A 14,595-nucleotide genomic window follows, 5' to 3' on the forward strand; every position below is an offset into this window, starting at 1 on the left:
GGACGACCTGATCGCCTTGGATCTCCCCCCCAGCGCTTTGCACATAGGAAGCGCTTGGCAAATACCCTCATTATTATTATTAACTACTACGTTCACATCCTTCTACGCCATCGCTTCCTCTGTGGAGTCGTCGCCAACCCGGAGCAACGCCGTGGAGCCGGCTCTCCCGGAACGCCCCATCTCTGTCTGCTATCGTTCTGGTGGTGCTTCCTTTGCCCGTGTTTTATTTTAACGTCTCTCTCCCCTGCTCGATTTTAAGTTCCTTGCGAGCAGAGATTGTGATCCTTACTCTACTGTGCTCTCCCATCCGCTTGTGCTCTGCCCAGAGTTAAGTGCTCAGTAGACGGCACTGATCGAGTGATCGCAAATCTCAATTAACTATCTCCCCATCGGACAATTCTGGGATCGGCGGCATTCATTTCAAATACAATTTTTCTTGTGGTAAATACCTAACAACAAAAACCGACTGTGCTTCATTAAAACCACGAGCGGAAAATAGATTCTTTCCCTTTTTTTGATAACTCACCGAAACGAGCCGCTTCTATTGGGAGCTGAAATAGATCTTCCCTTTCATAATGACACTGATAATTATCTTCATTTTAACACTTCTTAAGGTGGGTGGATTTTTTTTTTCCCATTGCCGAGCTCGCCCTGGGGTAGCTACCACCACCAAAAAGAAATATATTTTTCCAATTAACCACCTTCACAGACTAAATTCGAAAGGTCTTATGAGAAAATCCTATCATCCGCAATTGAGTCGCTCCGTAATGAATAGATATCTGTAACCACTCTGCCTTTATGAGAAAGACACCAGCTATTCTGGGGTGGGGAGGAGGAGTATTTATTAAGCGCCTACGGTGTTCAAAGCACCACTCTGAGCACTGGAAAAAAGGCGAAGTGGAGAATTAGGCACGGTCCCCGCCCTCTCAGAAGCTCAGGAGGATATCATTTGAGGGGGGGGGACACTCCAAGGAGTTTGCACACCTAAAGAACGTCCAGCGGCCGCCCATCCGTCCGCTCCCGAGGCCTCCTCTGATGCCTGGCAGGTGTCAATCACTGTCAACGGCTCCAGGCGCGGTACTCATTCGGCTGGTATCCGTATTAAAGGACCAGCAGGAACCAGACGTCCACCGCAACAAGGTAGACAAGACACGCGATGGCGAGATCAATGGAAAAAAGCTTCCCGGAAGAGGTGGGCTCTGAGCCGTGATCTCTCAAGGAAAAGGAAGAATAGTAATAATAATGTTGGTCTTTGTTAAGCGCTTACTACGTGCCGAGCACTGTTCTAAGCGCTGGGGGAGACACAAGGGAATCAGGTTGTCCCGCGTGGGGCTCACAGTCTTAATCCCCGTGTTACGGATGAGGTAACTGAGGCACAGGGAAGTTAAGTGACTTGCCCACCGTCACAGAGTCACAGGAAAAAAGTTGGCCCTCAACCCACAGGATCCTTCTGCTTGAATGCGAGAAAGGCTGATGATTCTCCGTTCTCCCGGTCACTCTCCGATCCTTCCCTTTCCTTCAGAGAGAAGTTCTCCCTTAAAGCCCAGGATCGTCGTGTCCCAGATTACGTAGCGGCAAGGACCACAGTATTCGGTGAAGGCTTCTTAAATGCGCGTGGCTCAGTGGAAAGAGCCCGGGCCTGGGGGTCAGAGGTCATGGGTTCGACTCCCGGCTCTGCCACTCGTCAGCTGGCTGACCGTGGGCGAGTCACTTCACTTCTCTGGGCCTCAGTTCCCTCATCTGTAAAAATGGGGATGAAGACCGTGAGCCTCACGTGGGACAACCCGATGACCCCGGATCTACCCCAGCGCATAGAACAGCGCTCCGCACGTAGGAAGCGCTTAGCAAATACCAACGACAGAGAAGCAGCGTGGCTCAGTGGAAAGAGGCCGGGCTTGGGAGTCGGAGGTCATGCGTTCGAATCCCGACTCTGCCGCCCGTCAGCCGTGTGACGGTGGGCGAGTCACTTCGCTTCTCTGCGCCTCAGTCACTTACCTCATCTGTAAAATGGGGATGAACTGGGAGCCTCACGTGGGACGACCTGATGACCCTGTATCTCCCCCAGCGCTTTAAACAGTGCACTGCACATAGTGAGCGCTTCACAAATACCAACGTTATTATTATTAAATGCCAAGCAAGATGTCAGCTACTTGCGGGCAGGGAACAGAGCTACCAGATCCGTTACACTGTACTGTCCCGAGTGCTTAGAACAGCGTGGTGCACACGACGGGCTCTCGGTAGACACCATCGATGGATCGAGATGGGACACTGCTCCTGTCCCTCTCTGAACGACAGGACTACCAAGTGGCGTAGCACTGTTAAAGGGCGTTATGGGAACAATGAAACAAAAAATTCCGTCACATATTCGGGTTGACGGTGAGGAGCCCGGAAATAAACGCGCTCTCGAAAGCGCCTCAGAATGCTTAGGCCGTTCAGGTCCCCGCGTCTGTCTTCCCGGTTCAAAACACCCAGGTTCTCCCGGGGCTGCTGACTCTCAGCACTATAATATGCCTCGGCGGGAGCTCCGCGGGTGACGATGGGACTATCATTTATCATTGTCGTGGCTGGGTATTTGCCCGTCAGAGAAACTTGCACTTTTCAACGGCTTCCCGAGATTTTCATATTCCTAACGCCGGACCCAACGCGAGACAGCTGCACGGGAGAATCCCGGGAAGCCCCCGATGAATGGGAGCCTCAGGTTCCTCTCATTTCCCCCCGACGAGACATCACGTGATGCGGTGACACGGAAACGGCGTTTTCATCACCACCCACGTCGGGACCAACCCAACTTGGAGGTCCGTTTACCCGCCGGTGCTGATAGCGGTAGAAAGTGGTTGAGCGTTTACTGTGTGCCAAGCTCTGGATGAGGATACAAGGTGGTCACAGTTCCCGTACTGTCCACAGTCTAAGGAGGGGGAAGCTGTTTTCTCCTCACTCTGTAGATGAAGAAACTGAGGCTCAGAGATGTTAAGCTGCTTGCCCAAGGTCACACGGCAGTGGTGGGGCAGCACCGAGGCTAAGCCTCTTTCTAGTTAGAACCATACTTGGCACACAGTAGGCACATAACCAGCATCACAATTATCATCGTCGTCATAATAACAATCATGTTGGTATTTGTTAAGCGCTTACTATGTGCAGAGCACCGTTCTGAGCGCCGGGGGAGATGCGGGGTCATCAGGTCGTCCCACGGGAGGCTCACAGTGCATCCCCATTTTGCAGATGGGGTAACTGAGGGCCAGAGAAGTTAAGCGACATGCCCACAGTCACCCAGCTGACAAGTGGCAGAGCTCAAATTCGAACTCATGACCTCGGACTCCCTAGCCCGGGCTCTTCCCCCTGAGCCACGCTGCCTCATCATTATGAGAACGAAGCTCTCCTGATTTCCAGTCTTGCGTTCTTTCCACTGGGCCGTTGCTCTTCTTGTCTGGAAGATCCAATCTACTTCCCCTCGACTCTATTTATCGCCATCGTTCTCGTCCGCCCGTCTCCCCCGATGAGACCGTGAGCCCGTCAGAGGGCGGGGACCGTCTCTATCTGTCGCCGACATTCCAAGCGCTTAGTCCAGCGCTCTGCACATAGTAAGCGCTCAATAAATACTAGTGAAGGAATTGAAATTTCCCGAGCGCGGCCCCCGAGGAGGCGGAGTGGAAGTCGATGAGGTGGGCCGTGTTCCGGCCACCTTCTCCAGACGCTCCCCCATTCGAGGTCCCCGGACAGGGTTGACCCGGGATATCGACGCCCAACGCCTCGTCTGCGACCAGATGGGCCGGGCATCTGGCAAATGGCCCCGGGGCAGTGGACACCATCCACCGGCCCTTGGCCTTCCCTTCTGCACCCAGAAACGCCAACGAAGGCCTCGACGTGAGACAACTGGGCTGCGAATGACGCGTCGACCGTGGCCGAGAGTTTTGCCTCCCCCAGACTTGCCCGATTTTTCAATTACTCTTCCAAACCGGTGGACTGGGGAGAATTCTATAAGCGTCCCCAATTAAGAATTCCGCATTAATAAGCGATGGAAAGAGGTCTTCGAATTAAGGCGGTTGTCATAGAAACCGGCCCGAACTACCGAATCATGAAAATTTGGACTCCATCAGACCGGTTGAGTCCGGGACGTGGGGAAATGCTGAAATGTCAGATGTCAGAAATTCGGGCGACGTGGGTGAAAATGCCATCCGCACTCCCAGACCTTAAATATTTATTGTTGCCAACCGAAAAAGGTCGGAAAAGTTCCTCTCCGGGTCCCGACGAGAGCCCTCGGAAGCGGGGAAAGGGCTGATCTTCGAAGACCTTCCGCGGAAGACGCCGAACTCTTCTGAAGTAAATCAACTCGGGCCGCGGCCGTGTTCTCGGCACGCAGAGACCCCGGGGGGGGGATCCAGAGAAGTGAACAGCTGCTAGTTGTCGATTTACGGCAATGCTATAAAGCTGCTTATTTGATGCATCTCTCCTGGGAAGTTAGTATTTAAAATGAGGCTGAAATCACATTCTCCGAAGGCTCACTTAAAACAACCTGACAGCCCCGAAACTGGGAATATACCTGCAACGGATGAAGGGAAATTTCTGAGCTCGGTTCTCTTTCTCAAGGAATTCACCTGACGCTCTGCAGATTCTTAGGGAGGAGTGAATTCCAGTGAGCGGAGAAGGCTTTCTTTTCCCCCTCCATCCCTTCTGGACTTGAAATACCCGGGACCCGGGACATCTCCGGCTTTCCGACGCTCCCGGAACTTTTCAAGGACAACCGCGGCGCTCGTGCACGTCTCTTCATACTCAATTTCTTTCCCTATCTGGAATTTATTTCGATGACGGTCTCGCCGATTCCTCCGTAAAGCTCCTCGAGGGCAGGGAACGGGGCTCCTTACTCTGATGCGCTCTTTCAAGTGTTTAGTACTGTGCTCATATTAACGAATTTATCGATTCATTCGTTCATATCAACGTCCGCCTCCCCCTCTAGACTGTAAGCTCGTTGGGAGCAGGAAACGTTCCCCCTAATTCTGTTGTATCGTAATCATAACGATAATAATAATAATTGTGGTTTTTAACGATAATAATGATGTTGGTATCTGTTAAGCGCTTACTACGCGCAGAGCACCGTTCTAAGCGCTGGGGGAGATACGGGGTCATCGGGTCGTCCCACGGGAGGCTCACAGTTAATCCCCATTTTACAGATGAGGGAAATGAGGCCCAGAGAAGTGAAGTGACTCGCCCACGGTCACACAGCTGACAGGTGGCAGAGCCGGGATTGGAACCCATGACCTCTGACTCCCAAGCCCGGGCTCTTTCCACACTGAGCCACGTGCTTTATTAAGCACTTACTGTGCGCCAGGCACCGTGCCAGTACTGGGGTGGATAAACGTAAAATCCGCCATGTCAAGCTGTCGCATTAACTGTACAAAATATTTTTTTTTAGCAGCCCGCTTCCCCGCAGCTAAGTGGAATCATCAGGAAACGATCTCACGCGGTCAAACCACCGTTTAACTCTGGGAAAAAGTTCGACTTTTCTTTTGCGTTCGCTACTTTATTACCCCCGGCTCCGAGGCGTGGCAACATGTGTTCCCAAAATGCCTCTGAGATATCGTGTATTAAGTGGGAAACTGCAGATGCTTTTCCGAGCTGAAATGATGGAACGTAAAAAATCAGAGCGGATCCAGTGAGAGGAATCACGATATCCTCAGATGGGATTACGTGCAAACCACGAGAAGCAGCGTGGCCTCCTGGAAAGAGAACGGGCCTGGGGTCAGGAGGTCCTGGGTTCTGATCCTAGCCTGTCACTTGCCTGCCGTGTGACCTTGGGCAAGTCTTTCAACCTCTCTTTGCCCCAGTCTGTAAAATGGGCATTAAGATCGGGAGCCCCACACGGGACATGGTTACGTCCACGTGATGTTATACTCTTCCAAGAGCTGGGAACAGTGATTTGCACACGCTAAGTGCTTAATAACTATGATTATCATCAATAATAATAGTAATAATAATAATAATCCAAGCGAATCAGGTCCGACCCCGCTCACAGTCTCGTTTGTACTCTCTCAATGCTTAGTACGGTGCTCCGCACATAGTAAGCACTCAATAAATACCACTGAGTGATGGCTCAGCCCGCACTTAAGCACCGAGCAAACACGATTCCTCGACCGGAAGGCGATTTCTCTTTTTCCCCAGAGTCGCGAGCTCAATCTTCCCTCCACAACAGTCAAATCGGGTAATGTTCTCCAAGGCGAGGACTCGAGAAAATAAAATGTAGCTGTAGCTACTGCGCACTTACTGAGCGCAGAGCGCTGTGCTAAGCGCCCGGGAGAGTGCGAGAGAACAGAGTCGGTGGGCACGTTCCCGGCCCCCCGCCTCCCCCGGGGGAACAATCAGCAGTACGCGTCGATCTCTCGCGGTAGTCCGAGGGTGGGGATGTGCTCGGTTCTGGCAGAAGGCGCATTTTAAACCCCACGGCGCGGCTAGAAGGTGACAGCAGAACTAGAAATGTTCTTCTGACGTCGCCCGGCCATCTGGACCCAGCACGGAACTGGAAGGAACGGTAGCGACCACTTGCAAGGTGCCCCGTTAAGGCGAAGGTTACAGCCGGTGAAGATGCAGCCCCCTCACTGAAGGACAACCGGATAAGCAGCGTGGCTCAGTGGAAAGAGCCTGGGCTTTGGAGTCAGGGCTCACGGGTTCGAATCCCGGCTCCGCCGCTTGTCGGCTGCGTGACCGTGGGCGGGTCGCTTCGCTTCTCTGCGCTTCAGTGACCTCATCTGTAAAAGGGGGATGAAGACCGTGAGCCCCACGTGGGACGACCCGATTCCCCCGTGTCTACCCCAGCGCTTAGAACGGTGCTCGGCACAGAGTAAGCGCTTAACGGATACCAACGTTATTATTATTACGACAGAATGAAAAGACGCGGCCCCTGCCCTCGAGGGGCTTTTTTTTTTTTAAACGGGATTTCTTTAGCGCTTGCTATGTGCCAGGCACTGTACCGAGTGCTGAGGGAATAATCCTAATAACTAGGTTATTCGTTAAGCGCTTTCTATGTGCCAAGCACTGTTCTAAGCCCGGGGGTAATAATAATGATAATGTTGGTATTTGTTAAGCGCTTACTATGTGCAGAGCGCCGTTCCAAGCGCTGGGGGAGACACGAGGGAATCAGGTCGTCTCACGTGGGGCACACAGTCTTCATCCCCATTTTCCAGATGAGGGAACTGAGGCCCCGGAGAAGTGAAGTGACTCGCCCACAGTCACCCAGCTGACAAGTGGCCGAACCGGGATTCGAACCCATGATCTCTGACTCCAAAGCCCGGGCTCTTTCCACTGAGCCACGCGGCTTCTCCAGCAGCGCTGATACAAGATGGTCAGGTTGTCCCACGTGGGGCTCACAATCTCAATCCCCATTTTACAGATGAGATCACTGAGGCACAGAGAGGTTAGATGACTCGCCCAAGGTCACAGAGCAGACAAGTGACCGAGCTGGGATTAGAACCCATGGCCTCTGACTCCCAAGCCACGACGCTGGACACAGGATGATCAGTTCGGGGCTCGCGGGGACGTGGGGCTCGCGGTCTTGATCCCCATTTTACAGATGAGGTAACGGAGAAGTCAAGTGACCTGTCCAAGACCACCCAGCAGACGAGTGGCAGAGCCGGGGTTAGAATCCAGGGCCCCCGACGCTCGGGCCCGCGTCCTATCCGCTAGGCCATGTCGCTTCCCGTGGGGGAAGAAGAATCTGCAATCTACTGGGGGAGATGGGCATTCATTCATTCGATAGTATTTACTGAGCGCTTACTATGTGCGGAGCACCGTACTAAGCGCTTGGAACGGACAATTGGGCAACAGATAGAGACCGTCCCTGCCCGCTGACGGGCTCACGGTCTAATGGGGGGAGACGGACGGACAGAAACAAGACAACTTAATCACGACAAATGGAAGATGCCGATTATCTACCAACACCAGCAGCGGGAGGAAAAACAAAGATACGGCTGGTGAGAGGGACAAGGATGGTCCCAAATGGGTGAAAAAATAAATGAAAAAGAGATCATATAAATTGATCAAAACATAAGCGAGGATAAGTATGAGGGGACTTTCTGTCCATGGCCTAGTGGAAAAAGCCGGGGAGGCAGGGGTCTTGGGTTCTAATCCCTCGCCTGCTGGGGGCCCTGAGGCAAGTCACGTTGAGAAGCAGCGTGGCTCAGTGGAAAGAGCACGGGCTTTGGAGGCAGAGGTCAGGAGTTCGAATCCCAGCTCCGCCACTTGTCAGCTGTGTGACCGCGGGCGAGTCGCTTCACTTCTCTGGGCCTCGGTTCCCTCCTCTGTAAAATGGGGATTGAGACCGTGAGCCCCACGTGGGACGACCTGATTCCCCTATGTCTACCCCGGCGCTTAGAACAGTGCTCTGCACAGAGTAAGCGCTTAACAAATACCAGCGTTATTACGATTAAGTCACGTAACTCCTCTGTGCCTCGTTTTCCTCCTCTGTGAAATGGGGATCCAATTCCTTTCCTCCCGGTCGTTGAGGCTGTGAAGCCCACGAGGGACAGGGACAGCGTCAAACGGGATTATCATCGTGGCTCGGCGGAAAGGGCATGGGCTTGGGAGCCCGAGGTCATGGGTTCGAATCCCTGCTCTGCCACTTGTCAGCTGGGTGACCGTGGGCAAGTCGCTTCACTTCCCTGGGCCGCGGTTCCCTCATCCGTAAAATGGGGATTAAGACCGTGAGCCTCACGTGGGACAACCCGATTACGCTGCCTCTCCCCCAGCGCTTAGAACAGTGCTCTGCACATAGTAAGCGCTTAACAAATACCAACATTAGTAGTATTATTATTATGCATCTAACCCAGAGTTAAGTAAGGCTCGGCGCACGGTAAGTCCAAAACAAATACCAGTTGTCGCCTCTAACCGCTCTCCTTTTTCAGCCTGAACCGACTGCGCCTGTGAGATCTTTGGAATCCTCTCACTGCTCCGGTTTTCTCGTTTCCGGCAGGACTCCGCAGCCCTTTAGAGAACACGGTCAGGGCGCTCTCCCACCTAGGAGACATCCCACCTGAAAGAAGTACCAAATATCAAAGTTTCACGGGAAGTCGGGTGATCCCTCTGCCTCTGGTACCGGAGTCCACCGGCGCCAGGAGGTCGGAGCCAGCCTGAACTTTCCGACCCCGATCTCTGCTTCTCGCGGGGGCGGAGAAAGAATGGAGGGATCCTCTGCCAAGGATGGGGGCGTTGTCGGGTTTCGGGCTGCTGAGAGATTTACAGAGGGAGGAACTGGGGCTGACGGCGAGTCGGTGGGGTCCATCAGAGTAGAGCGTGGCGACGACTCCATCCAACCCCCTCTGAGGAAGGACGGAAAGAACCCTCCTCGGAAAATTCCTCGAGTTCTTTGATTCGTCGGTGAACGATAAATACGTTTAAGGGCAGGGACTGCTCCAGCCTATTTAATCTTCCGCTCTGGAAAGAACTTGGTTTCAGACGTGCCTCGGGATCTCCCATCTCTCTGCCGATCCCTTGCCCAAGTCCCGCCTCTGGTCTGGGGCGCCCTCCCTTCTCAAATCCGAAAGAAAATCCCCCTCCCTCCCTTCGAAGCCTTGATGCAGGAACATCTCCTCCAAGCTTCCTCCCACTGCCTTCCGCGTCGCCCTGACTTGCTCCCTTTGTCCTGCCCCCTTCCCGGCCCCACGGGGCTTACGCACGTATGGGTCGTTTATCTATATTAATGTCCGTCCCCCTCCCGGCCCCCTATTTGTGGGCGGGGGATAGGTCTGTTTATTGTTGTATCTCTGCTCTCTCTTCCCCCCCCTTCACCTCCCCGGCCCCCTCCCCCATTGTGACGTCAGCGTCGGGCCCCGGGGGGGGGGGGCCGGGGCAGGGTGCGGGGAGACACAGGGCTGCGCCCCCGCCCGGCCGGGACCCCTCTGGCCCTCACCCTCGGTCCCCCGCCGCCCCTCCGCACCGGCCGTCGGCGGCCTCGACGCTCCCCCGGCTCACCACGGCCGCCCAGGGCCCCCCCAGAGCCCCCCCCGCCCCCTCGCCCCGGGAGCGCTTCGGGGACCTGCAGGCGGGCATCTGCCTGGCCATCCGGAGGAGCGACGGCCGCATCCACTCGGCCGTGGTCACCTCGCTCAACCCCGACCATGACAGCGTCACGGTGGAGTGGGTCGAGCAGGGGGGCAGCAAGGGCAAGAAGGTGGACCTCAACAGCGTCTTCCTTCTCAACCCCAACCTGGCCCCCGCCCTCCCCCGGGAGGAGCCCCCGCAGTCCCCCGGGCCCCCCGGGGACGCCCCCGGGGACGCCCCCGGGCTCCCCGAGGCATCCCCCCGGCCGCCCAGCCCTCCGGCGCCCCGCTCGGCCGAGGGCGACCGGCCGGCGCCCGGCCGGCGCCCGGGGGTCACCCCGCTGAATGGCGAGATCCCGTGCGGGGACAGCCCGGCGGTGACCCCGGCCCCCTCCACGACCCCTTCCCCGTGGAGGTGGCGCAAATCCCAGTGCGTGCGGGAGGTGGAGAGGCTGCGGGAGCGACGGGAGAGCAGGAGGCGGAAGCTGAAGGAGGCCGAGGCCCACCGGGGCCGGGGGCCGACCGGGGAGTGGGCGGCCGGGGCCGGGGCCCACCCCAACCGGGAGATCTCGGGCATGATCCAGGAGTACCGGCGGCGGCTGGACCGGGCCCGGATCCCCTCCGCCGGCCGCCGGCCCGCGGACGACCGCCGCATCTGCGTCTGCGTGCGCAAGAGGCCGCTGAACCCCCGGGAGCTGGCCATGAGGGACCTGGACGTGGTGACCATCCCCGCCGGCGACATCGTCCTGGTGCACGAGTCCAAGCAGAGGGTGGACCTGACCCGCTACCTGGACCACCAGACCTTCCGCTTCGACCGCGCCTTCGACGCCACCGCCTCCAACGAGGTCGTCTACCGCCACACGGCCCAGCCGCTGGTCCGGACCATCTTCCGCCGGGGCCGGGCCACCTGCTTCGCCTACGGCCAGACGGGCAGCGGCAAGACCCACACCATGGGCGGCGACTTCTCGGGCCGGGACCCCGAGGGCTCGGCGGGCATCTACACGCTGGCCGCCCGCGACGTCTTCCTGCTGCTCGCGGAGCCCGGCTACGGGCGGCTGGGGCTCAAGGTGTTCTGCACGTTCTTCGAGATCTACGGCGGCAAGGTGTACGACCTGCTCAACTGGAAGAGGAGGCTGCGGGTCCTGGAGGACGGCAAGCAGCAGGTCCAGGTGGTGGGCCTGCACGAGGAAGAGGTCGCCCGCGTGGAGGACGTCCTGAGCCTCCTGGAGCTGGGCAACGGCTGCCGGATGTCCGGCCAGACCTCGGCCAACGCCCACTCCTCCCGCAGCCACGCCATCTTCCAGATCATCCTGCGGACCGGTACCGGCGCCTTGCACGGCAAGTTCTCGCTCATCGACCTGGCCGGCAACGAACGGGGCGCGGACACGTCCAGGGCCAACCGGCAGAGGCAGCTGGAGGGCGCCGAGATCAACAAGAGCCTCCTGGCCCTCAAGGAATGCATCCGGGCCCTGGGCCGCAACAAGCCCCACACCCCCTTCCGGGCCAGCAAGCTCACCCAGGTCCTGCGCGACTCCTTCATCGGGGTCGACTCGGCCACGTGCATGATCGCCACCATCTCGCCGGGGATGACCTCCTGCGAGAACACGCTCAACACGCTGCGCTACGCCAACAGGGTGAAGGAGCTGGCGGTCGACCCGGGCACCGTGTGCCACGTCCACGGGGCCCCAGAGCCGGGCCCCCCGGCGGGGGCCGGGACCCCGGGGGGGCCGCCCGACCGTCCGGACGCGCTCCGCGTCCGGGACGAGGAGGGGCAGCCCGCTCCGGAGCCGGGGGCCCGATCCCCGGTGTCGCCCTGCGGGGACCTCGGCCAGTGGCTCGGGACCGTCCTGGACGCGGCCCAGGGCGTCAGCTGCGATATCGACTTCCGGGCGGCCGAGTTTGAGAGCGCCCTGGAGCAGAAGATCGGGGTCCTGGCCGAAATCCTAGCCAAAGTCAAGGGCTTCCGGGCCGACCTGCGGTAACGGCCGGGCTCCGACGGGGGGGGGGGGGGCGAGGGCCTTAGGGGGTCCGGGCCCACCCAGGTAGTCGGACCAGAGCGCCGCCCTCTTAAAACCTCTTCAAATCCGCCCGTCTGTACCGTGTGAGTCTTCGTTTTTCCTCCATTCGGTGCGGGGTCGAGGGCTGGGGGGCCGGGCGGGAGGGGGGGGGTCTCGCCTGAAGACCCCCGGCCGCTGTTCCTGACCCCAGATGGTCCTAAGAGGAAAGGAATGGGGGGTCATCCGGACCACGTCCCGCCCTCTCCTCCCGGTGACGTTACCGGTGGAAGGTCTTGACGCTGTACTCGACTGTAATGATGTGACTGTCATTACAATCTCCGACGTTACCTCTCTCCTCTGACTCTCTTGGCGGTGGGTGGGGGAAGGGGAAGGCACCGGTGCGGACCTTTGGCCGCTTTGCCTGAACTAAGGAGGGCTCAGGTTTTCTTCCGGTGAAGGGCTGACCTTACGCGAGCTCCTAAACTCTTAGCAGAGCGCTCTGCACTCAAAAAGAGGCGTGAGTTGGTGGCTAGAGCACAGGCCTGGGGGTCAGAAGGACCCAAGTTTGACCCCTGGCTCTGCCCCTTGTCTACTGTGTGACCTTGGGCAAGTCATCTCCCTTCTCTGGGCCTCAGTTCCCTCATCTGTAAAACGGGGATTAAGACAGCGAGCCTTATAGGGAACGTGGACCGTGTCCAACCCGATCGGATTGTATCTATCTCGGCGCTCAGGACAGCGTCCCACGCACGGTAAGTGCTCGAATGCCATAAAAAAGCAAGGGCTCAATTAATACCACAGATTGAGGCGAGGCAGGTGGGGTTTGGGCCGGCGGGGAATCACCTCGCAGCGTCCATGGAACCTGGCAAGACTCTGGAGTGGGAGAAAGCAAAAGAAAATCTTCAGCCCAGATCAGCGAGGAGGGGTCGGGGGGCTCGAGCTTGGTGGGACTGGGGAGGTCTGGGCCGGAGGAGATCGGAGACGACCCTACACGGTGGGCTAGTGTGGAACTTTCAGTCACTAGGTCATGGATGGAGAGGGTTTTGCCCGTTTACAGTTAACCGGCAGCCCCCGGGACGTGTTTTCCCTTTAAACTTCCCCAAGCTCTCCTCGTTCCACTGTTTTCCTCGGGCCTTCCAGTGCCAAAACAGACTTAAGATTGATGAAACCATCCCAATTCTGGCCCAGGCCGACTTAAGTCAGCACGAGTGAGTGATGGATCATCAATTTTGCCACTTGTCAATAGCATCGACATGTATTTGGGGATGTGAGATCGGGAAAGATTGGCGATTTTTAAGTGGGACAAAAATACATTCTTTTCAGGGCACTTCCCTCCTGGGCACTGGAAGTAGTCTGGGGTTTCCTCGGGCCCCAGTATTAAAAGGATATCCATCCCCAGGAGGCAGGGTGGTGAGAAGCGGCGCGGGTAAGTGGAAAGAACACAGGTCTGGGAATCAGAAGACCTGGGTTCTAATCTGGGCTCTGCCAACTGTTTGCTGGGTGACCCTGGGCAAGTCATTTCAATTCTCTGGGCCTCAGTTTCCTCATCTGCAAAATGGGGATTAAGACTGTGAGCCCCAGGTGGGACAGAGACCAAGTCCAATCTGACTGTTTTGGATCAAGGCCGGCACTTAGTACAGTGCCTGGCACACGGTCCATAGTCGGCACTTAAGAAGTACCGCGCCGGGCCCGATTCTGCCAGTGGCCCGCAGTGTGAGCTTGGGAAAGTCACCTTCCCTCTCGGAGCCTCGGTTTCCTCATCTTTAACGGGCGGTAAAATACCCTCTTCGATGGTGAGTCAACAGCTGGAGGGCGGGGAATGGGTTTGTGCTTTTTTCTTTCCCAGCGCTTAACGCGGGGAACTGCACTTGGTAGATGGTGGATAAATGCCATTATTACTAATATTCTTACTCTTGGTACAGTTAGTTTTGCCATTACTCCGCCTATCACAGAATGAGCTCCTCTGGCTTTGACTGAGCAGCCGGAAAATGTTTTCTACCCCGCCTAAAGAGGAATGAGAAAGGCGACGAAGAGCGAACTTGGTGGATGAATCAAAGCGCCGACTGTCTTTTGTTGTCCGTATTAAAATATTATATAATTTCGCTTGGGGAAATCTGAAGCGTCTTGATTGTTTCGAGAGATAGAACTCCCCAAACACTTAGTAATGAAACAGCTCCTTTGGAAATACTGATGAGGATTATCGCTCTTTGATATAAGACAGCCATTCAACCTCTTCGCACCTCTCTCCCGCTCTTAGGATGAGTAGTGTTTATAGTTAGCGGAATGGCTATAAAATCCATTAGATTTCTCAGATACCTTTCTCGCTTCTTTGCTCGATCTAATCCCGCTCGAATCCGCACCCATCAGCTTTCGGGAGAGAGCCGTCACCCCGACTGAGATCCCGCCTTCTTCACCGGAACCACGGTTCCGGCACCCGACGGCACCTCTCCTTCGGGGCAGAGAGGGCTCAGAAGAGGGTCCTCCACCCGTTTCTCCATTTCAAAAATTGCCGAAAGTTCGACATCGGTGTCGTCGGACCCGCCCGCCCACTGACCCCAATTGCCACACCTCTTTCCCCC

General features: G+C 56.7%; 1 protein-coding gene across 1 annotated transcript; it reads left to right on the forward strand.

The window, feature by feature from the left end:
• The first annotated feature begins 9,661 nt into the window (after positions 1–9,661).
• On the forward strand, positions 9,662–12,115 carry KIF2B (kinesin family member 2B). The gene is made up of 3 exons (XM_029080156.2): positions 9,662–9,665; positions 9,804–10,233; positions 10,297–12,115. Exons 1-3 carry the CDS (start codon positions 9,662–9,664, stop codon positions 12,002–12,004), a joined length of 2,142 nt encoding a protein of 713 aa, XP_028935989.1. The 3' UTR covers positions 12,005–12,115.
• The last annotated feature ends 2,480 nt before the right edge of the window (positions 12,116–14,595 follow it).

The sequence above is a fragment of the Ornithorhynchus anatinus genome, chromosome 15, assembly GCF_004115215.2.
Source record: "Ornithorhynchus anatinus isolate Pmale09 chromosome 15, mOrnAna1.pri.v4, whole genome shotgun sequence".
Taxonomy (NCBI): Eukaryota; Metazoa; Chordata; class Mammalia; order Monotremata; family Ornithorhynchidae; genus Ornithorhynchus; species Ornithorhynchus anatinus.

What these genes read in the sequence shown, in the direction of transcription:
- KIF2B (XM_029080156.2), top strand. An exon ending in GAGCCCCCGCAGTCCCCCGG is followed by an intron (nt 10,234 to 10,296) that starts GCCCCCCGGGGA and finishes CCGGCCGCCCAG; the next exon opens with CCCTCCGGCGCCCCGCTCGG.